General features: G+C 41.7%; 1 protein-coding gene across 3 annotated transcripts in view; it reads left to right on the forward strand.

Moving 5' to 3' along the window:
- Positions 1–5,417: 5,417 nt before the first annotated feature.
- PPP1R9A (protein phosphatase 1 regulatory subunit 9A) overlaps positions 5,418–24,534 on the forward strand; it is a 131,497-nt gene continuing 112,380 nt past the window's right edge. For all 3 annotated transcript variants that reach the window (XR_007776756.1, XM_050970493.1, XM_050970494.1), the window contains exons 1-2: positions 5,418–5,575; positions 6,682–8,353. Coding sequence is in view for 2 of the 3 variants with exons in the window: in XM_050970493.1 (XP_050826450.1) it covers positions 6,902–8,353 (1,452 nt within the window). In the remaining variant the exon portion in view is untranslated. The remainder of the gene's footprint in view (positions 5,576–6,681; positions 8,354–24,534) is intronic.

Consider the following 24,534-nt stretch of genomic DNA (forward strand, 5'->3'; position numbering starts at 1 on the left):
AGGAGAAACGAATTACACTAATACAATTGTAACAAGCCTATATTCGTGTTACCAAGAGGGTGTGGAACACAGACTACTAAAATGTGAGCTCAAATAGAGCCATAAGCATCAGCTTCAGGGTGGAGCAACCCAGACAAATTTTTCCAGCTTGGCAATAGATTGCACACTGCAAAGCAGCAGTGGTGTGCTGTGTTTTGTGAACTCTGGGCTCTGTTTCTCTCTCCAAGAAGTCATCTTCTGCTCTCTCTAGAATGTCACTGTAGGCTCCAAAGCGTCACTGAATTTGAGCAGAGAGTTGGAAAACAGAAATTGCTGTCTTCTCTTATTCATGGCCCAAAATGTTACCTGATTTGCCAAGGTAGCTATTTCTGAACTCAGTGATCAGATTTGCTTCTGTATTATTTACTGACAGTGTCAAATACCCTCATAAGCTCTGATCACCAAGTATATTTCTCCCTCCTAGTATACTTCTCCCTTTTCTCCCAGTTTGGCTCACTAAGTGACAATGGATATCTAGTGCACTATCTTACAATGGATAAGAATAGTGCACTGCCTTACTCTACTATGTACCTTACAATGGATAAGAAATATTCTAAGTTAATGCTTTTGCACTGACTGCCAAACCCCATTATTTTCTGGGTTCTAGATTCAGACTAGAATCTAGAATAAAGAAAACTGCCTTTTCAATAGAAAATTAATGTTACAACAGGAAAATATTTCCATGAAGAGATAATTATTGAATTATTGTGAGGCTCTCAACTATCTCTTAATTCTGCTCTTCTGGTTTGAAATAGTTGAATTAGTAACATTTCCAAGTCCGAATCTTTCCCAATGATGTTGGAAAGGAGAGTTTTCTATACCATGTATCTACATATGATATCTGATGACCCAAGGTATGAGACAGGTACCACTCACCTTGGAGGATCTTACTCACTTTGTCAACTAATCCGTTTCATGTGATGCTTCCTAACTTTTCTTGCCTAAACAGTTAAACATGAAATGACTTTTGCCAAGACTGATTCTTAAAAATCTTAGAGGGTGAAACATTTTGTCTTTTCCATGAAATCATGTTTTCTCTGCAACTAGCTGCTATCGTTCTAGTTAGGCTGGTAACTAATAGCTGTCTGTGTTGTGGTGTAAATGCAGAGCTCAATATTGAGGACTCATGAGGGAAAGCTGTGTGACATACAGCTCTTTTGACCATTCTTGAGATTTCTAGCTTTTAATTAAGGCACAACTACCATTTCAAAGAAAGCAGTTGTACACAGTGTATAATTCATGTTTTCCCTTCTTGAAAATTTGATTTTATTCTAGCCATTGCTGTGCATTTCTTAAATAATTTAAAAGCAGGATATTTAAGAATGGATGTGAAAGTCTCCTCAGAGTAACTGAGAAAAGGCTTTGCTAGTCTTAGTTTAGGCCTTCATATGCTAATATTTGCCTTTCTGATAAACTGCTAGAATACGCAGTTTTGTTATCATTGGTTTTTTTTTTTTTTTTTGATGCTATTCTTGATCTTTCAAGTAGTTTGACATGTTCTATGTAAAAACAGCACAATCTTCTGAAGCTGCCAAATTAGTGATATTAATGAGCTTCCATTTTTAACTATTAATGGCTTCCTATATAAAACAATTACACTTATGGCAATCACAGATTGCGCATGTTTGAAACTACAGGTTATCAACCTATTATTATAGCTGTTTGTTGTATATTTTACTTTCTGCTACTCTGGTTATGGGGAACCCTGACTTAAAATGTGCCTTATCTGCCAAAATATAAGTATTTCATTCAGACCAGATATTTTTCTTTAAGCTGGATTACATAATAAGAATTCATGGGAAGTGTGAAAAAATAGAGCTCAATTCTGTTTATGCTGTGATATGTATAAGGAAGAAAAACCTCCTCCCCACTAATGGTTTGGCAGGATAGCAGAGAGGATTTCTTGGCCAAAGATCAGATTAAATAAATAGTTTCCATTTCTACGTGAACAGACAGACATTATCTTGTAAGACTTGAAAGACACTGACAGGAGACAAAAGATGGAATGACTTATTTCTTTTGCCTGAGCCATATGGAAAAACTTGCATTGCTGCTCTGCTGCAAATAAATCACAATTACAAAAAACCCTGAGTGGCTTAAAAGCAGAGAAGTGACTTGAAACAACTCATCAGTGACATCCAAAGTAAATTCACACATATGGAGTAAAAAGAAAATCAACTGTTTTCAGTATTGTGGGACTGCACCAAAACTGGTTTTAAAAGATACTGGGTGTAATTTAAAATCATGCCAATAAGGTTAAACAGCTTGGGTCTCTCCCTGCCAGATGTGAGAACTCAGAATAATTTGAACGGAATTATTACTGCATTGCAAGTAAAATTATAGTCATACTCTATTATATGTAAATTCTAAACTGAACAGATTTTAAATTCCCATTGGTTGGGAAATGGAGTAATTCTATAACTCCAGTGAAGTTACTCTGATTTTACACTAACATAGTAAGGAGCCCCATGGTCTCTAATCTTCTCTAAAGTATGCTGTGCAGCATTTTAATATTGGTCAGGAATTAACAGAAACATCAATCAACAGAAATATCAATCGTATTTTAGCAAAGCCTAAAATTACTTTCTAGTCAAATGGATTATCACCAAAGTACTGAAAATGTGAAAGGACACACAATTCTGATATTTATAGTTAGATGCATGGCCATGTTAATAAATGAAGATATTGTCTTAAAAGGCAACACAACAATTGAAATAAAATAAAATTAATTATTCTAGAGATTATAATAATATTATTGTTTCACATGGGCACTGTGCAAATAAGGATGTTGATTGAATTTTTTTGTAAGTGATTATAATGTAAGTTTGAATAACTTAGATGGCAGTGACCAAAGCTGAACATCTCAATAGGTCCCAACTCTGATAAATCAGCCAAAAGTTCCAGTAGTTTCTGTACTTTTTGGCTGTAATGAACCTGAGGTGGTATTGAAGGAACATGACATTACTTAAAATAATTTGGCATTAGATTCTGTTTCAAAGCTGAATATTTATGTTTTCTACCAACAGCGCATTTTAAGAAAACATAAATGTAATATATTATCTCTCATTGTGGAACACTTGAGATTTAATGTGCATTGCTTCTATGAGCATCAGTGAGTTGTCTTATTTCCTTACTTTCTACTAAAGTATAATATACAGGTAGTTTGCACCATTTTGCCATGAAGGAATACAACTGTTCTCTTGGGTTATTTCACGTGTATAAATTTCACATGGGTAAGAAGTGACCATCTTGTTTGCACAACTTCTGTTAGAAAATGAATTTAAAGGACTTCACTTATGCAGATAAGGTAGTGGATATTTTTCTAATTATCTTTATATAATTAGATGTGAATTAGTCTCTTTAAGATTATTTCAACTATTTAATTGATTTTTTAATGTTTGCTCATGTCCCTTCTTTTGGTTGTGTGTGGGAATTATAAAATTCTAAACATATATATCTGGTACATGCTAAGGTCTTCAACAGCCCCACATCCTTAGCAAAGGATCACAAAGGAAATAAAATGTTTAAATTTCTACCTTGTGCCTCTATTCTTCTTCAATAACACCTGAAGTTCTGTTAACATATTTTTATATCCAAAAGTCAAGAGGCTCTCTACGTGTTCCTACAGCTTCACATCTACAAAGTCATACCAATAGAAATACACTGACAGAGAGGCTGTGTTGGTTTTTGGTTGGATCCAGGACTGCAACAAGGCTGGGCCTCAGATTTGTTGTAATATCTGATGTTTAGAATTCAAAAGGTGATGTCTATTTTTAGTCCTTGTGCAGTGAATCACCTGTAAGACTTCTTATTGCAAGCAGCTGGGAAAAAGTGATTCCTTCATTCTTCTGCTTAGGAACATGGTCTTGGAAGGGAAACTTTTTGTGACTTTGGAAGCTCAGGGGCTGCCTGTATCTTGGTTCATTACATATTTCATCTGATCTCCCTTTCTCCCTGCTGTGTTGAGTGCTTTAGCACAGCCTTGCTCAGCAGCCTGCAGGGTGTCCAGAATCCCCCAGCTCCTCCCGAGACTCCAGAGCCTGAGCAGGGGCCATGCAATGTGCCAGGACAGGCTACTGCCAGCAGTGGGGAAAATTCTAAAATGCCCTTGCTTCTGTTCTTGGCTTCTGGCGTATATATTTATCAAAATGCTGGTTTTCAATCTATATGTTTTGTTGTTTGCCTGTCAATATTCATGCTGCTTATTTAAACTTCATTGAGGCAAACAGTTATGTGCTGCATCCCCTTGGTACAAATTAGCTAGAGATGGACACCAGCGAATGCTTCAATGATAGAGTACCAATGCTTCAGCATCATTAAAAGTGATTAATTTTGTGTATTTTTTTACTTCCAGTCACCACTGTCTTGCTTCTGTATATATAATAATTAATTTTCAGACTTTGCATTGTACATCCCCAGGCCATTTTTGGATATTTATGCAGTTAGTTCAACGAACTTTGCTTAGGAGTTGCTATGTGATTAACAGTCATTACCTTCCTGGATTGCCCATTTTACAAATTACCTAGAGATTTCATGTTGTGCAATTAAGTTTTCTTATTACCTTTATAAAGCCAAAATATTTTTGTGGTGAACTCGCCTAGCTAACAAACAACAAAGGCTTTGTGGTTGTGCTCCAAAGACGATCTCCGTCCCTGTCAGCAGCTGCCAGAACAAGCCATGCCCACGGAGCTGTGAGCGGTTCGCCGGGGTTTGTCACCAGCACGCTCCTCGCTCGGGCAGCCTGGCTGAGTGATCAACAGCGAGGGAAGGAACACGCCGGCTCTCGACCTGTAGGGAGTTCTCCGTGCGCCCGGTGCCACCCGCGCCCCGCGGGTTTCCTGCAGCGGGAAGGAGCGGGGGCTTTCCCGGGACCCTGGACGCTGCCCCTCCCGCGCGGGGGCGGGCACGCTGCCTCCTCCGAAACGGGCGGGTGCCGGGCGGGCCCGGTCGGCGGGGGTCAGGCTGGAAACGAGCGTTCCAGGGGAGAGAAGAAGGGGATAAACCGGGCCGGAGGCAGCCAGCGGGACTCGGCGCTGGCGGCGTGGCCGCGGCCGGGCCCGTCCTCCGCCTCTCGGCAGTCACCGCCCGGGGCCGGACTGCAGCGGGCTGGCCGCCTCCCCCGCCCCGCCGGCGGAGCGAACCACTGCGGCTCGCCGAGGAGGTAAGGCACCTGTCACCGCGGGCGGCGGCGGCGGCGGGCGGCCTCGCGGCGGGCGGCGGCGGCGGCTCGGGGCGCGTCCGGCGGCGAAGGCGCGGCGGGGGCGCGGCGGCGGAGGGGCGGGTGGCGGGCGGGAGCGCGGCCGCCGCGGCCACGGCGCCTCATCCTCCCCCGCGCCGCCGCCGCGGGTGTGCGCGCGGAACCGCGTCCGTACCCCCGCTGCCGCCGCCGCCGCCGCTGCCTGCAATGGCGTTGAGGCGACGCGGCGGCTGCTGCCTCCTGTCAGGCGGGCGGCGGCAGCGGCCGCTCTGCGCAGAGGAGGCGCGGGGGCAGCGCTGAGTCGGGCGGCCGGGGGAGTCCGTCGCGGCTGTCGGCTGGGTAAGGCGGCGGGCGCGCTCGGCGGCACAGGCGCCGGGCTCCGCGGGGAACAGCGGTGGCACCGGGCTTTTGTTTCGCGGGGGCGGCGGGCGCCTGCCCGGGCACTGCCCCGCCGCAAGGTGCTGCCGCCCGAGGCCCCGCGGCTCCGGACCGCCGGGGTGGCACGGCCGCCCGAGGAGGAGCCGCCGCGGGGGCTCCAGCGCTGCCCTCTCGGGTTGAGTTTATTGCCTTCTGCGCGGGCTGCACCGCTCGCCGAGGGTCTCTGCCGTGTGGCCTTTCCAGTCGCCCGCGGCGATCGGCGGGAGCGGAGCGGGAGGTACGCGGGGACGGGCGTGTTGCTCTCGGTGCGGCGGCTCCGCGGGCTCCCGGCACCGGCACCGTGTGTGCCAGAGTGAGGCGTCCCCGCCTCGGCGGCGGCGGCGCGGCAGGGCGAGGGCTGGGGAGCAGGAACGGAGGGGAAGGAAGAGGGGGTTGGCTCGGAAGATCCCCGGGGTGCCCTTCGCTGGGATGCGGGAGCCGGGGGTGAAGCCCTGGGGCCGGGGCGTGCGAGCGGTCCAGCCCCCGGCTCTGTTTCTGCATCTCCTCGTTGGTACCTCCGGGGTCTTCCGGACGATAAAACCTCTGCCCGTGACGAGGGGTAACTTTCTCTAACGGGTTTCACTTCCATTACCCTGTCAGCTGAAGATGTTAACTTTGGGTGCAGTTTTTATATTACCTCGAGCTGATGCTTAATTTGCCTTTCTAAGTATATTATCTTTGATCGCGTTTCTACCGTTATGTTTCTCTGAGCGAGTAAGAATTGTCTTGCAATGCTTCATATTTCATGTCACATTGCCTTTCCTTTGCATGCATATTTGTGCCATGATACTATACTTGTGAATGGAAAGTTATGATTATTTGTTCTTTCACTGTGATGTTATAGATTATAAATTATGCAACAGTCAATTTGGAAAAGTTTGTAATGGCAAGTTTTCACATGTCTGTGCGGGGTTGGTTTGTATTTTTTTTTGCTAGTTTTTTGTAAACATGTCAGAAAATGGTAAATGGAAATTGTGACAAACTAAAGTAGCTGACATGGTTTCAGAAAACCCTCCTTTCTATTGCAGGTTAAATCAGCTCTCGTTCTTGAGAGTCCTCAGTTGTGCTGCTTTGTCAAATTTGACCGCGTGCATTAAGACATTTGCCTCCAGATCTGTCAAGTATGGTCCTGCTGAAGGGCAGTGGCCCCTGAGGAAAAACACTACTCGAGCAGAATCTGCTGTGTCAAACTACTGAGAGCAGTACCGCAGAAACTATGCAAGCAGGTTTCACACTTCTGAAGTAAACATGATGAAAACAGAGTCTTCAGGAGAAAGGTCCACCCTCCGAAGTGCCTCTCCTCACAGAAATGCTTACAGGACTGAGTTCCAGGCTCTGAAAAGCACCTTTGACAAACCAAAATCAGATGGAGACCATAAAGCGAAAGAGGAAGGAGAGGCCTCACAGAGCAGGGGAAGGAAATATGGCTCAAATGTCAATAGGATCAAGAACTTATTTATGCAGATGGGCATGGAGCCCACTGAAAGTGCTGGAGTTGCCCCTAAAACCAGGGGAAAGGGTGGCCCTCCATCACCTCAAAGACGAATTAGGCCCAAAGAATTTGTAGAAAAAGCAGACGGTTCAATTGTGAAGTTGGAATCGTCCGTGTCTGAAAGGATAAGTAGATTTGACACTATCCATGATGGTCCTTCCTATTCCAAGTTTACTGAAACTCGGAAGATGTTTGAGCGAAATGCTCATGAAACAGGACATTCAAATCGCTATTCCCCAAAGAAAGAGAAAAGCATTTCTAATGAACTTCCAGATGACTGGTGCAGCTCTAAGTCTCAGAGAGGCAGCATGGATTCACTGGACAGTCTTAGCCCAAGGACAGAGACTGTCTCTCCCACTGTGAGTCAGCTCAGCGCAGTTTTTGAAAACACTGACTCACACAACGTAAACGTAGAAAAGTCAGAAAACAACGAAGAGTACTCTGTAACTGGTCACTATCCACTAAACCTCTCATCTACTGTCACAAGTATCTCCTCCCCAGTTGCAAACCTTGAGGGTTTCAGTCCTTTGAAAGAGGCCAGCACGTGGTCTCCCCCAGCCAAACAGAGTACGGGCGTGATGTCTGTTGAGAACTCTCAGCAGACTAACACTTCTTCAACCCCGAGACAGAAAGTGTCCACAGGCACTTCAGCAGGTTCAAAAACAACTGAAGAAACAAAAAAGAGCACAGAGGCAAGTCCTGATGCTGTTGAGAGCTCTGCAACAGGTCAACAGGATTTGGTTGGTGTGCTTGACAGCGAAAGATCTGTGGATAGCTGTGCTAGGAGTAAGTCAAAAACAGAGACAGGAGTTTTGGTGCAACAGAAGGAACAGTCAGAACACACGGAAGATGTTTTTGATCGGCCTGAAGCTGCAGAGTTAACAAGAAATGTAGCTTCAGGTGGTGATTTTGCCACAGATGCTACTGAGTCCCATTATGATGAAGAAAGTGAAAAAGATGGGCATGAAGATGTGAATAATTTTCAGAGTTCCCATGTGTACATGCATTCTGACTACAATGTGTATCGGGTACGATCCAGGTATAATTCTGACTGGGGAGAGACAGGTACAGAACAGGATGATCTGGATGACAGTGATGAAAATAACTGTTATGAACCTGATATGGAATATTCTGAAATTAATGGATTGCCAGATGAAGATGAAATCCCAGCCAACAGAAAAATACAGTTTAGCCGGGCTCCAATTAAGGTAAAGTTTATGTTCCTATTTTTTTACAGTTTGGTTTGTTTTCAAATGCAGCTTTATTTGAAGGAGATTTTGACATTTGATCTTGCCTCTGAAAAGATTTCAGAGGATCTTTTGATACATGTCTTTATTACAGTCAGAACATAATCTTAAATGAAGTAAGGCGGCTGAGCTCTGATGAGCTTGTCTCATTTCCTAGATTTTCTGATGGCTGACTAAACCAGCAGAATTTGAGCATGACAGCTGGGCTTGTGAAGTTCAAGAATTTTGCCATGCATATTTTGACTCCTATGAGTGCACCATAACCACATTGTGAAATGTCAGTGTGGGTATTTGGTGACTTTTATGCTGCTTGTTTGATTTCATTTGAAATCACAGCTTCTTGAAATTGAAAGGCTTTTCCTCAGCTCTCAGCATATTCTTAAAGTACCTGTATTTGAAGACTGTCCTGAAGTACAGTGTTATTCTGTAGTAGAGGACTGTTAATATTCCACATCTCAGTGTCATCTTTTGTAGTAGCACTCTCATTTATTTAAAACTTTTGAAGCATTTATATAAAGAGAGTATATGTTAGTGCTAGAGAAGGGTGAAATCAGTCGACTGAAATACCTAGTGAAGGGTGTGCTTTTTGCAGAGCTGTTATGGTTTGTTTTTAAGTACCTTGAAATTACCACTAAGAATGCTGTTTCCAGTGTTTTTCAGTTGAAGAAGGAATAGCTAGTTAATGGCTTATTAAGTTTTGTTGTACTAGCTTTTCACTGCTGAGTCTCAGGGTTAAATATTAAAGTGTTTTACTTCCAAGTTGGTTTTGGTGCATGTGTGTGATGTTTGACCCTGGCTGGAGATGCCATATGTCTGTAATGGGCAATTCAATACCATAGCAATTACTGCAGAAATGGCTTCTTGAAACAGAAATACATCATGGAGTACTTGAAATGTAAGCATTTTAAAATTAAAAATATGTAGTTGAAGTTGACTGTTTTCCTTGTGTGATTTTAGCAATGAAAATTACTAAGTCAATGAACAGAAGTGCCAGTGTTAAAGTAATGTGATTTGCAAAATCTGCATTCATACTGCCTGCAGTTTAAAGTAGGGTGGGATGTGTATTGTAATATGAAGTTTTCATCTGAATAAAGCAACCAGATTTTCATATCTGTTTATCATGGGGGGAGTAAAAAGAACTGTCTTGCTTTATGCTTTGAAAAGAGGATTTTTACACTGAAAGAAAGAAAATATTCCAAGTCAAGATAATGGATTTTTCTTTAATTTTAGTTTGTTAGTGTTCTATTCAGGCTTGCATCATAAACCAAAAATTCTAAGTATTTTTGTACCCTCTTGATTGTTCCCATAATTAAAGTACCTGATTTTCTTGAACTCTTGGAGGAAGGTGAAGTGGGGAAAACCTTGATTACAAAGAAAGTTGTCCCCTCCACTGCTTTCCTGCTCAAGCTAATAGACAAGACGTACTAATAGACAAGATGATGTTCTCTCTTCTGAAAGATCTACCAGTTGTTTATTAGGGTTCCAACAGATGAAAATCCAGAAAGTGACTCCATTGATTTTATTCCTGAGATGGTCAGACTTTTCTGCTGTTTCTGAAAGAGCTAATAGTGACAGTTTTACTTCACTGTATTGCTGTTTGAATCATGCTGTCATGCCAAGTGCTCTAAGAGTATTTTCTCAATTATCTGTATTGTTTCTTTTCAAGTTTTTCATTCTATGTTCATTTCAGATTACATATTGTACAGTAATAATAGTAGTCCATCAGGAAAATGCTTTAAAAGTAATTTTTGTAAATAATTAAAAGACCACATTTGTCATAGGTTTAAGCATAAAGCACTCTTGAAAAGCTTATCCAAAGTAAACAAATCATTGCTTTAATTATGCTGGCATCTTTATTTTAGTTAGGAAGAAAAAAGAATGAAAGCTGTGCTGGGAGAGAACATTGTAGGAGGGTTTGGGAGATCCCCTGCTTTTTGTCCTGGGTGCCTCCAGAGCCTGCAATCTGTTAGTCATGTGGGGAAGCAGAAGTGAGACCATGTGGAAGGCTGGCCCTAGCGGGAGGAACTACAGCAGAACTCGTGGAAAATGAAAAGCTGCCTCTGGAGCGGTGCTCCCTTCTCTGTGCAGCTCCCTCGGCAGTGTGAAGCTGTGTGGGTCAGGGCAGGCTGCCAGGACCATCAGGTCACTGCCAGGGCCATCAGGTCACTGCCTGGCCATGCCACCGTGGGCAGGGACCCAGGAGAAACCCCTGGAGGGTCCTTGTGGCTCCCGAGTCCCTGGGCTCCTGCACTCCTCTGGGACACACTGCTGGGAGGCTGGAGCTGGCTCTGGCAGGAGCTTTCTGTGCAGCCCAGCTATCAGTGAGCAGTGCAGGCGGCAAGAGGGACTTGTGTTCTGTCCCCTCTCACAGTGCCAGCAGATGAACTTAGCCAGTCACTCCCTGTGCCCCATCTGTTACACAGGGATGTTGCATCTGACTGGATAGGCAGCAACTGTTTAGGGATTTTTCTGTTCTACACAATTTTTTGTGTTAGTGAGCATGACTGGTTTCATTAATACTTAAATGAACATCATCTCATGCATGGCATGATTGCAAGAGGGGAAAATACAAAGCAATATGGGAGTGTTTTCTGAACTGTTGGAAACTGCTTTGTCTTTTTGAAAATGATGCAATTTGTACTTGAATATTTTGCTAGACAGTGGTGTGCAAAGTCCAACCCAAACTCTGGATGTTTAGCGTTGATTTCAGTATTGTACCTTCACTCTCCTCCTACAGGAGAACTCTGAAATAATTAACAGTTGACATTTGAATGTGGGAACTGTGGAATCAGTGGGTAGTTATTGCCATAAAGTTACTTGAAGATCTCAGCATGTTTAGGTAAACATCTTTGGACTATTTTTCTGTGTGATTTCTTCAGGCAGACATGTAAGAGACTTTTTTGTCGCTTTAAGGGTAATGCTGAGGACTATGAGAAGCAGTGAAGTATAGGCAGAAAGACAGATAAATAAAGCCTTACCAAACTGATAAAGACTGGATTCTGCTTGTCTCACAAGCAGGAAAAAGACTCATTTATTGAGAAACTCACTATCAAGAGGAAGACTCGAGTCAGTGCACGCAGGAAATTCTACTGTGTTACAGTCTGTAATTTTGCTATCACAAATCCTATGCTCCACAGGCCATTTGCTCTGCTCTAGGATGATGGGATATATTTGCTGATTTCATCTCTGCTGAAAGTTCCTTTAGGAGCAGGTGACTATCCAGAGGCTGCTGTAGTCTGGGAGAGTTTCTAGGTATTTGGAGTGTGGTATTGCTGACGTGAGCAGTTACGTATGTCTGTGGGAGCTTAAATCAGCTTGGTACTGTTAATAGAAAGGAGTACAAAAGGACCCAAGAGTGGCAGTGGACACAGCAATGGAGTGTGTTGCTAAACAAGGGATGTGAACATTTCTGTAGCTGTTCATAGGACTGTTTATGTAGTGATATAGAGGCCTTTATCAGCACTGGCCTGCTCTTGTGTTGAGGTATTGTGTTTGTGTTCAGGGATAGAACTGAAGCTCTCCAGGGCAAGTGGACGAGGTGAAAAAGTTAAGTAAATGGGATAAGGAAAAACATACCCGGGTTTTTCCAGGGATACTTTGCTACCAAAGAAACAAAACAACCCCCCCACCCCACCCCCCCTCCCAGCACTCCCAGCACTCACTGATTTATTGGTATTTCATTGGGTTTTGCAGGGTTTCCTGAGAGTTGTGTCATGTACTGCTTCCCAGACTCGGTGGGCTAACTGGGCATGGTTTGCCTATAATGCAGAAAGCTCGTGGCTTTCCACACCCTGACAAATGGAAATGTATTGATTATCCAAATCATAAGTCGCTTTTTGAGCTGTGCTTCCTCCATCCTGGGTAGAATTAGGATGAAGAGTGATGTTCACCTTTTCCCTTTGCAAGTCCATAGTTTCTGCTGCCCTGATGGCTAATGGCTGCATCTTCAGTTAGTGCCTGAATTCTGGCACCGGGTACAGGTTAAACCATTTAAAGCTGTTAACAGCAATTTGTATCTCCTGCTGAGCTTCCTTTTGCAACCTTCTGCTCCACTGACTCTGTCCCACCAGCCAAGGGGTTGGGAACTGTGTGATCAAACCGTATGGTAGACAGCAGGGGACTTGTGGTGCTGTGAGAGGGTTTGGCCCAAGCTGCTGCTGCAGTTTTTAGCATTCTGTAAAGCTTCCTTAGGGTGTAGTGAAGGGTGAGGGGGTGAAGGGGCATCTCTGCAGACCTCTCTTGAGTTTTGGGGGTAGGTGGAAGAGAGGGTAACATGAAAGAAGATATATAGCAAATGGCTCTTCCATCCTTCTGCTAATTCCATATGAAGAGAATGTAATCACTAGTGCCCGTGCCTCCTACTGTTCTTCCTTTCTTTTGGCAGGCAGCATGACTGAATTTTATACCCCACAATACTTCAGTTTTCCAGATCATGTCTTGTTCAAAAGGTCTTCCAGAATTGGAACTTGTACTCTCTCTCACCTTTGAAGGAAAATGTACAAGTGCTGTGATTATAGTTTAGTGTAGAACACAAATGAAATTTGTATTTAAGAGTTGCTTTGAAATTTTTTTACAAACTTCTTAGAAAAATAATTTTAAGGAATGAGTCTTTCTTTCAGTTATTCCTCATTTCTGAGGGGACCTGAAAGATCATTTAGTTCCAACCCCCCTGCCATGGGCAGGGACTCCATCCTCTAGACCAAGTTGCTCAGTTCCATCCAGTCTGACCTTGACCATTTCCAGGGTTGTGGTATCCACAGCTTTTCTGGGCAGCATGTTCCTGTGTCTCGCCACCCTCACAGTAAAGAATCTTTTCCCAATATGTAATTTAAACTTACTCTCTTTCAGTTTGAAGCTATTCCCCCTTGTCCTGACACCACAAGCCCTTGTAAAATGTCTCTCTCCATCTTTCTTGTAGGCTCCCATCAGCTACTGAAAGGCTGCAATTTGGTCACCCCAAAAGCTTCCCTTTTCCAGGCTGAACAATCCCAATTATCTCTGCCTTTCCTCATAGGAAAGGTGCTCCATCACTCTAATAATCTTGGTGGCCCTGCTCTGGACCTCCTCCAACAAGTCCATGTCCTTCCTGAAGTGGGGACCCCAAGCTGGGTGCTGTGTTCCAGGTGGGGTCTCTCTCATCACCAGGACACATTTGGCTCTCTGGGCTGTGAATACACATGGCTGGGTCATGTCCAGCTTCTCATCCAGCATGGCAAAGTCCTTGGCAGGGCTGCTCCTGGTCTCTTCATTCCCCCAGCTTATATTGATACTAGGGGTTGCCCCAACAAAATGGATTCAGAATCTAAATAGAGGCAGAGAAAAAAAATCTGAAACAATCTGAAACTAATTATGTTGGAAATATTTAATCTAAAATATCATTATTCTTTATATAATAGCCATCATAATAAAGTATGCTGAAAGCCTTTCAAGTCTTAGTGTAAAAAAGAAGCATTTCTTGTGCTTGATGCAATGCTCATTATTGTATATATTGTTGTTAAAGTGTTGATAAACTTTTTTGGCTCATAAGAATCATAGGAGACAGTTACCCATGTACAGGCACTGTACAGTCCAAAGTTGTCATCTCTGTGTGTGTTTTACTTAAATGAATACTGAGTTGGGTTTCAGTGATCTCCACATTTTCCATCCCAGTGAGCCTGTGATTTTATAAAGTGTCACAGTGCATGTAGGACACTTGTTGTTTAAGGCCAGTATGGAAGACAGGAGTTGCAGAAAGACCCTGAGGCTTTGTTAGAGTTGAAATGGTTATGGAATCTGAGAAATTGATCCACTTTTTGAATGGGTTAATTATGAAAGCTTACAGATAAAACAAAGATGTGTACCTCTTTCTGAAAGATTATTTTGTTTTCCTTAAATTTGGTTCACTGCTGCAGCTCCTGTGTTTGTGCAGAAGCCTAGAAGATAAGAGAACTAATATGTGTCCTCAAACACTGACAGCCAGATAGCTGTGGAGCCAACCAAGGATTGTTGGTAATAATATTCTGTGAGAAAGATAAGGATGTTTCTGAAGAAGGGGCCATACAAAGGAAGGGCAGCACTTTGCTGAGAGTAATGTTCTGGCTTGGGATCCTGGAGATAAGCACAACACCGTACAGCAGAACTGCAGGAGTGAGGTTGAGAATTGGGCCTGAAATGTTGACCAAAAGTCAACACTGTAATCAAGACTGGTCATCGTTTGGTGATCATAAAGACCAGCAAAGACTGGTAAAACTCTCCAACCCTTTCCAGAAGGGTCTAGAAGATCAGACTGCCCACGATAGCTAATTGGCATTGAAAGTGAGAAATGTATCTCCAGGGTGGGCGTAATTGACTAAAAAAATTTTGTAAGCTCTTGCGGACCCTCTAACATTTGTCTCGAGTATCTCTGAGTCTTGGGTACTCCCTTCCTCATGCTTTGTTTACAACCTTAAGAGTGGATGATAGTTTTTGCTAAAGCGTGAAACTAAGTATTAGGTAGGCTTAGTCTCTGACTCCTGTAGTGTTGAATATATCACTGAACTTTTATGCTCATATTAAATTTCATAATGTGGACAGCAAGCTGGTAATTAATTTCATTCATCTCGATGTGTGAAGTAGTTTGGCATGCAGAGCTATTGGCTGGGTAGCTTGGAACATGTCTGTTCTGCTGGATAAAATGAACTTACACTTTTTTCCAGGTGTGTCAAGTATGGGGAATTCTACTGACTTTAATAGTAAAATGTGTTGCACTGCAGGGATTGTCCTGCTAACTTGGATTATTCATAAATAATAACAGTGTAAAAAACAGGTTCTTTGCTCTGGTAATATGCTCCTAGGGAAGATCTTTTTATGAAAGGCAGAACCTTTCGTATGTATTTGTCAAGGAAAGGAATGAGAAGTAAGTATTAAGGATTCAGAGACTGGATGCACTCAGATAATAAATAGTGAAGGGATAGAGCTTTTCAGAAGTTACTATTTTGATTCAGTCACTGTGGTGAACAAAACCACCTCATTATTGCTGTGGAGTTTTATGCTTTCACTGCTGAGTCTTTGCACACAATTTCAGGTGCAAAAGGGTTTTCTTGTATTAAGTATATATGGAATTATTGGGCTGCAGTAAATGGAATAAAGTTATTTCCCTGTTGCAATATGCTGTGGAGTCTTTAACTCTTATATAAAAGTCATAATTTCACTACTTATTCTGGGGATCAGCAATTCCTGAGTGCAGTGTTCACACACGTAGCTCTTGAACTAAAAACAAATAATGTTGCCTAGAACCTGGGTTTCATAAGTATTGAGGGCATTCTAGAAGGACTGTGTGTAGAAACAGAATATGGATTAAATTATTTGCATCAGAGGTTTATGTGGTTTAAATTGAAAGGGGTTTCTAATTAAAGGTTCTGAATTCCAAAAATGCAGACTGAGAAACTGTAGGGAAATGGTTTGAAATTAGCTGAACCAAAGAGCAAATGGAACTCTTTGATTCAGAATTAGAAAAAGCGTGTAGGATTTTCATCCCAAGAAAAAGCAGACTATACAAGCAGAATGATTGCAGACCTAATCAGAAGAAAAGTCAGCCAAAGAGAACATCATAAGTTAGCCAAGAACTTGGAAGGAGTGGCAAAAGTGGTTGTTGAAAAAATGAAGAATGTCATAAGAGTTCAGAAGTCTTAAATGTGACTAAGAAGTTGCCAGAAGTCAAGCTGAGTTTGACCTTGTAAAGGAAAATAGTCCAAGTAGTAAAAAGCTATTCATCCATTAAAATTCAACAAGAAAAGAGGGTGGGTGTTATGCAGTGAGTATGAAGTTATGGTCAGAGTTATCACCCCCAGTTTATTGTGAAAATTTATATAGTGACATGAAGAAGAAACCTACAGGTTCCTAGGGCTCAGGTTTGTATGGGGCTTGGTCAAAGAAGCTGTGTTTTAGAAAATCTTGTAATATATATTTCAAAACTAAAAGAGCACTATCAAAGTAGAAATGGTATTTAACTGCAGAAGAGCAAATTTAATAGCTGTTTTTCAGAAAGTAGGAGAGAGATGGTTCTGGCTGCCTGAAAATTACTAATTTTTTTTCCCCGTAGCAAAGCAATAGAGAGCACTTTTTAAAGACTCAAAGGCAGAGAGGCAAGTGGAATACATGTAAACGGATTTATCAGAGGTAGTATATGCCAGACTAAATTAGGATCTGCCTTTGATAAGATAAAAGGCCGTGTTAAAAATTTCAGTAGTTCTGTCTCAGGAAGTTGGAGCATGCTAATGACACTTGCTTTTGGCAGAAAGTGGGGAAGCCTTATCATTGCTTAGGATTACAGCAAAATATGGGTGGCTGCAAGGACTTGAGTAGTGGGGATGCATTTATGAGCTAAGAACTTCCACAGTAAACTAGTGACTCATTTGTAGGGGATGACAGCTAAGGAGAAAGCCACTCTGACTTGCTCCCATAGAACGACAGCAGCAACCTGTGATGTGATGCAGCTGTTAGGAAGGCAAATGGCATTTGAGATAACATGAAGCATAGTACTTTGGAAGCAGTAGGGAATTATGGATGTCATTTTATAACTTGCAAAGGAGACTTCATCTGGACCATGTCTGATGGATTCTGCTTCAGGCATGTGGGTTTGCAGGAAGAGCTGTAGAAACTTGATGCTCTTATGTGTCTTGGTTAGTTCTATTCTAAAACAGGGGCCTTAAGTAATTTATCTTGCTCATTGAGTGATGCACAAGGCCTGAAAAGGATCATTATTGCATTTCTGTATTCAAATGAAAAGGCACTGGAAAACTAAGTGGCAGCATTCCATTTTTAAGATGGAATTGAATGCTTTCCAACTAAGATTAAAGAATTTTAATAGAAGGCACTCTTCCTTCATTCCTGATAGACTACTGTGTTGTATAGTAGTGTCTGTTAATTTTTTTAAGTTTTGCAATTACCTTTAGCTCTGTTGACCTTGAAGACCACAAATAATCTATTAAAAAGACTACCAGACATTCCTGTAATTAAATGGTACAAAGTAATGGATGTTATTCTGTGGTGTATAGAAAGTTCTATTGGGAGAAGCTAATTTTACTTGAGTTAGTTACGAGAGTTGATTCAAGAGACCCATCAGATCTCTCAGATAACTCCATATGATAAAGTCAGTGGAAAGTGTGAATGCAGAATTTATCTCCAAGACCTGTTTGCCTTGTGCTGTTATACATAAAGCTGTGCTTCTTAGTCTGTGCACATCTGTAACTTCTGATGTTCCACTCTGCAGTTTCCATCTGCCTTAATATTCAGTGAATAATCTCAAGGGCATAAGATGCTGGTTCACGTTGAAAGGATATCTTCCAGTATTCAATCTATGCTGCATGTAGACCTGGGGACTTCCATTTGATAAAGTCACTGTATTTTGCATTAGCTCTTTGAAAGCAATAAACTATAGAGGCTTTTAAAAGTCATGCTGTCAAACTCCTCACTAATTCATCTAATTCGTGGCCTTTATGATAAAGCATTAGGATTTTTTTTCTATCTAGCTTGTAATCATCTTTACATCTTTATAAGCTCGCAGTCATCTTTAAGATGGATGGTGATATATTTAGGTACTGACATTCTCTAGATTCCTTAGATGTGTAGAATCTGACATACCTTTTAATTCTACCTTCTTAAAAGCCCAAGAGTGATTGCCCCGTAGATTTCATTGTGCATGGACTGTTTAAATAGAATATTCAAAATATGTTAGTGTTGTATTTTTTGCAAAGGAAAAAAATGCAGAGAGAACACATTAATCCAGAGGTTTAGAGCTGTCTTGAAAAATGCTGGTAATTTAGCAGTGTGGCAAAGTGCACTAACACAAATGAGAATGTTTCAGTATGACATTTGATAGGAAGAGACTACCAGACCATGTAGCTCTTTATTCCCTTTTGCCCAGCCATTTTCCTCTGAAGTATTTGCTCAGTTTTATCTTTCTTAATTTAGTAGGTTGGTTGACTGAAAAATGCTTCCTTGATGTTTTGCACATTTCTTTCATGTTAATATTTGAGTTGGGGGGGAGGGAAATACCATTAAAAAGAGGGCCTCTTTTTTTATTCCTTTTTTTTTCTTTTCTCTTTTTTTGTGTATGGCCAGTGAAAAATTCTCCAAGCTTAACAGCTGTAGATCCAGAATAACTGCTGAGACACACTGTAGTTTACTGCAATGCGTGACACAGTCATTGCCAGTAAGACTTGACCTTGTGACCTAAAAGGGGAAAAAAAGGGGAAGTTGTGCCTAATCAACCTCATAACCATCTGCAAAGAAATGACTGGCTTAATGGGTGGGGGGAGTGAATGTACACAAAGCCACACAATACTGTGGCTTTGTGTACATTCACTTCAGTAAGGCTTTTGACACAAGATGAGCTTGTGTCAAAAGCCTTACTGTCAATACTGTAAAATGCTGTCATAATACTGTCAATACTGTCAAAAGCCATTTTGGGCTAGATGAGCAGACAGTGAGGTAGGGTGGAAACTGGCTGAACAGAGAGGTGAGAAGCCACAAACCTCATGAAGTTCAGCAGAGAGAGGTGCAAAGTCCTGTGCCTGGCTCCGTGCATCATTGTGTTCTTGGGACCATCCAGAGGGTGGATCCTCTTCAGCTTTGCAGAAGAGGCTCCAGGGTGCTGGACAGCATCAAGTGGAACGTGAGTCAGCGGTGTGCTCATGTAACAAAGTCTGGTTGTGTTCTGGGCTGGGTTAGCAGGAGTGCTGCCATCAGGTCAAGGGAGGTGATCCCTCCTCGATACCACTGAGGCCACATGTGGAGTTCTGGGCCCTATTCCAGGCTCCCCAGCACAGGAGACTGGAGAAGGCCCAGTGACGGCCCATTAAGATGATTACAGGTCTGGAGCATCTCTCCTGTGAGGAAAGGCTGAGAGAACTGGGATTGCTGAGCCTGGAGAAGTGAATACTCAATGGTCTTATTAATGTTTATAAATACTTGAAGAGAGGGTGCAAGGAAAACAGAGCCAGGCTCTTTCCAGTTATGCCCAGTGACAGGGTGGGCACCAGCTGAAACACAGGAGGTTCCCTGTGAGCATCAGGAAACTCTTTCCTTGTGAGGGTGACTGATCACTGGCACAGGTTAACAGAGAGGCTATGGATACTCCATCCTTGGAGATACTCAAAGGCGTCTGGCCATGGTCCTGGGCAAGGAGTGCTATGCTTGAACTGGGGGTTGGACCAGATGAGCCACAATGTGGTTGTGTTGCTTCATTTAGATCAGAGAAAAACTATTTTCCTAATTGTGAGTTTTTGGTAAAGGAAGCAGCTAAATTGCAGCATGGATAAATTATCTTAATTTTGATTATTTGTAAAAATACTAAGTGACCTCTTGTATTATTTATCAGGTTTTAAGACTGCATGGTTTTGTAAATCTAAAGGTGGTGCAGCAGCTACAGTAGGTTTGATTGTGATCATTAATGTTGGTTAAATCTATATGAGTATTTTGGTAAGAGTTCATTGCATAAAGCCTAAATTCTTACTTTGTAATTACAGATAGTCAAGTTTAAGGATTGAAACTAGTCTTTTAATCTTTCCTGTTAATGAGAAGCTAGACCCACCACTGCTAATTGAAACAGCTAGGAAAGGATTTTAAGGAGTTTTTTGGGACATACTTTGTTGTATACATAAGCAGATTGACCTAACCTTTTAAGCAACATTTAATAAGGCAAAAGATTTTTGGGAAATATTTAAACAAATATTATGACTTTAATTTTTATGAGGAAAAGGAAAAATTTTAAACTGCCTATACAAAAATAAAACTGTTGAGGAGTAGTGTTCATTTGTGGCATAGGGAAAGCCCACCAACATTTTGCATTTAGGAGCAGCTGAGGTCTGGATGGCTGGGGTAAGCCTTGATTGGAGTGGGAATTCCTTGATTGGAATGGGAATGTGATCTGATGCCCAAATACTCAAAAGCTGTGGTTAAACAAATAAATAATCTCATGCTGGGTTGTACACTTTAAGTGAAATCTTTGAATTACTCACTTAGTAAAATGTACCAAGTTGCTGATTTTGTCTAGTGTATCTAGTTTATCTCTCCAGTAGTGAAGGAGAGAGGCATTTTGCTGCCCTTGTAAAGCTGAACAACTCCCAGAAGACAGATCAGTGTGTATGTCTGGAGATTACCAACAGCCATTTCTGAAACATAAGAGAGGTTAGTGAGAAGCTTTTTGAATACTTCTTTGAAAAAAGGGTATAAAAGATAGCAAATAGAATAAATTGTTTTCACTCCTTTGGCTTAAAAATGATTCTACTAAAGCAAGCCTCTTGTGCCCTTATATGATTTACTTTATTCATTTTATTTTCCTAGTGCAAAGGGTCACTTGTGTCTCTAAGCCCCGAAGAACCACTGTAGTTAATCTGTTCCATTAAGAGCTCCAGGTTTCTGAGTTTGAGAAAGCTGGATTTAGCTTGAGAATACTGTGCTGCTGGAAGCTAAATCCAGCAGGAGAAGCCCGGGTGCTTGCCAGGGGTGGTCCGGTGCCCCAGCTGGGTGCTGGGGTGGGGGCGCAGGCTGTGTTGGGGCTGGGTCAGTTCCCGGCACCGTGCCCCGGCAGGGTCCTGCTCCAGCTTTCGTACGCCAGTGGTGCTTGGCAGCGCTTCACTCGCAGCCTTTGGCACTCTCTAAGAGGCCACAGGGCAGGTTTTTTGCCTTTCTTTAAGAGCCAGCTGCTTCCTGCTGCATCAGTAGTCCTTCAGTATAGCATTGTCCAAAATACACAGTTGAACTCGTACTTCACCATTTTGCCTCACTTGACTACCTGAGCATTGAAGAGATTTTTTGGTTTTAAAATATAGTCTCTGTTTTTTAATCTTTTTCCTCCTTCCTCCCCCAGGCCCCCCACCTGCTCCCCTGCCATTGATTCTGGACACTTCCAGAGCTGCAGTTTTGTGATGGCCTAGGACAGAATTTCTTCTTCTATCTTCAGTTTGCTTGTTTTCTAGGATTACATACTTGACATTTTGCATTGCATTAAAAAATTGAAGAGACAGCAAAGAAGCTTTTTTAATCATTTAGTTTATAATTTTTTCATTGTTTTATGCAGATGATGTTCATCATTCGAGAATTTACTCGAGTGATGAGTCAAGAATTTACTGTGGTATCTTCTCCACCAAGTTTTTGTTGCAGCATTATATGTAGATTTTTTAAAATTGTATTTTATTATTTATAATGAGTAAATAATGTGCAAAATATATAGCTTCATATCCATAGAGGCTCAATGAATACTGTTCATTTTTTAGTTCTTGTACTGTCCAGAGATTATTTTGATCTCAGGCTTTGCTTTTGATAGCTTGATTCTTTATTGTGCCATATGTTCTATCACAGTTTTCCTTAAAACTGTGTCTGAGACCTGAGAGGAGAAAGTGTTTTCTCTGGTCTGTGTTGTGTGGAGTATCTGCTTCATCTGACCAACTTACAGGCAAATCTACTGCCACCACTTTTTAGAGAATACGCTTGTACACCAAGAAAAATAAGAATTGAAGCAAAATTATTTGTGTATGCAGATACTTGACTAGCAAAATATTGTAGTGGTAATTCATCACAATGTTTTGAAAGATAGTTTTTTGTCTTAAAAACTCTGTAATTTATTCTTACATTGCAAACATAATGCTCCCAAGGGTATGGAGCTCGCTTTAGCTGCAAGAATTTTTGCAGTGCAGGGTAAACCTGCCAGGAGGATGTAGCAAAGGTCTGTTAAAGGTAAGTATGTCACGACTTCTCTCTGGTATTAGGTAATTTTTTTGTTCTCTTTTAAACAAGAGTGGTACTAAAATCATGAAATACTAGATGAAATTCTTTGTCTTTTATTAGCACTGGAATTCTAAGATACAGCATCACTTGGTGACTTGATGAATAATAGTTGTCATTTAATGACTGGCTAGGATTACTTTGAAAATAAAGGTCAAAATTTTATCTTTTGTCTTGCTATTTGAAAAAAAACCACTAGCAGTAGATGAAAAGGAGGACTGTCCCTCATACCCCTTTTGGGGTTTGACATTTTTTTGGGGTTTCAGATTTTATTACTTTTCTAAAGTGAAGAAAACGCAATCATGCAATAAATTATATTTGAAACATCTTACTTTGAAAGAACTGCTTCTGCTTACATCCGTATTTGTATATTTGGTGTGGACATCGGTGTCACCACCAGAAATAAGATATTTTTGGAACTCCTAGACATTGTGCAGCCCTTCATCATGTTACTGTCAGGAAATTGATCAGTAAATTAGTTCAGGTCGTAGTGGTAATGGATTTCCAGGGATTAAACCACCAACTCTGATTGAGAGCACTGTGCTTGGATGCAAGGATTCCTGAGCACCCCCGTACTACAGACTGCAAACTATGCTGCGTAAGAATGGCAGACAGTGATGCTGGAAACCATCATTACAACATCACTGAGTCCCTTTCTGCACCATTTGGAATAAAAAATAAGTGATCAGTGTGCATTTGTAACAGCACACCTGGATAGACGTGATGATGGCAGTGACCTAAAGAAATGCACAGCTATTAATTCTTTTGGTGCATTCAGAAGTGTTGAACAGAGTGGGCATTAGGAGAATTGCAAAACAGGCAGTGCTTCCTTTTCTCATGGATGTGTGACAGCAAGTAATAGAATGGGAAAGTTTGGAACAAACAGAACTTTAGAGAGTGGTGTAATACAGCAAAATCAGGTGACAATGTTAAAAAGCTTCTCAAATTGAGATGCCTTAGGGAAATTTTTCTTAAAACTGGAAACATGAGTGTGATTATTAGAAGGTAAGACTGAACCATTGCATTAATTGCCAGTGGACTTGCCACCTATGAGACTGTAGGATATTTTTTAGCATATTGTAGGATATATAGCAGTGAGACTGTGGGATATTTTTTAGTTACGTTAAGAACAACAATTGTTGGCCTTTATTCTGTGCTTTGTCTTTGCTTTCCCAAAGAAACTAGCCCTGGGAATTGTTGTCTGTTATGCAAGGAGCCTAAAACAGTGCACTGTACATGTAGTCTGCTGTCTGATTATACTAAGTACTGGTGGGATGGTCTCTTCATCCGCTTACAAGAATTGTGTCAGAAAATGTCTGCTTCAGGTAGATCTCTAATGAAACCATGAACTGATGCTTTGCTGGAAATAGTTTCAATATCTGTTAATATTCAAAGAGATGCAAAGCTGTTTTATTAATAAAAGAAATTACTTAAAATTCATAATTATCAGTATGTTGCATGGACAAAAAACAACAACAAAAAAAAAACCTACAACAACAAAATCCTGTCATTTTTGCCTGACAGTTTTTAGCAAGTGGTACAGATTCACGGTAGTGAAAGGAAGAGGCTGTAGTGCCTTCAGTTGAAAGCAGTTTTTTAGTTTGCAGCAGTAGTTGTTAGTAGTAGTTAGTTTAGTTAGTAGCCAGTGAGTCTACTTTGTGTGATCACATCACACCTCTAAGCTGATCAATATCATGTTTAGCTATTTGCTAGCACTTCATGAGGTTTCTTACTGATCTTAGAGTGCAATGTACATCATCTCATGAAGGCTAGCGGCTTCTCAGGTGTGTTGAAAATCTGCAGTAACATTTTAGTAAAAACTTTGCCTGGTCCATACAGTTAATAAAAGAGCAGACAGAAGGGGTAACCATCTCTGGAAAATGTGCATAGGAAGGGGACTTGGAGCTCCATAATTTTCTAGAGGAGCATCTGCCTAAACACTGCACCATAGGTTACGTTGTGTTCTTCCATCATTTCAGCTCAACCTGGGACTGAAAGAACTGTAATCATCCAACAATCATCCAACTGTACTGGATGAATTGCAGGTCCTGGCACTAGAAGGAACACAAGGACAAACACAACTGTGTAGCTTAATATTTTGACCATTTCCTTTAGGCACTGAGGAGGCAGCTTTGGGATCTGAGATGTGCTGAAAGAGTCATTAAAATGAAATGATAAGGAGCTGTTAGTTTTAAGAAGAGCTTTGATACAAGGGGAATTAAATTTTAACGCCTGTGTAGTGGATGAGCATTGCAGGCACTTGGCCTTTTATATCGCTACTGTCATCTTCATCTCCTGGATAGGCTTTCACAAAGAGAGTTACACCTTTCTTGGGGTTTTGATCAAATGCTACAGTCACCTGCCTTCAGAAGGCAGTTCTTGGCCTTGAGCCCTGATTA

The sequence above is a fragment of the Serinus canaria genome, chromosome 2 (assembly GCF_022539315.1).
Source record: "Serinus canaria isolate serCan28SL12 chromosome 2, serCan2020, whole genome shotgun sequence".
Lineage (NCBI taxonomy): Eukaryota > Metazoa > Chordata > Aves > Passeriformes > Fringillidae > Serinus > Serinus canaria.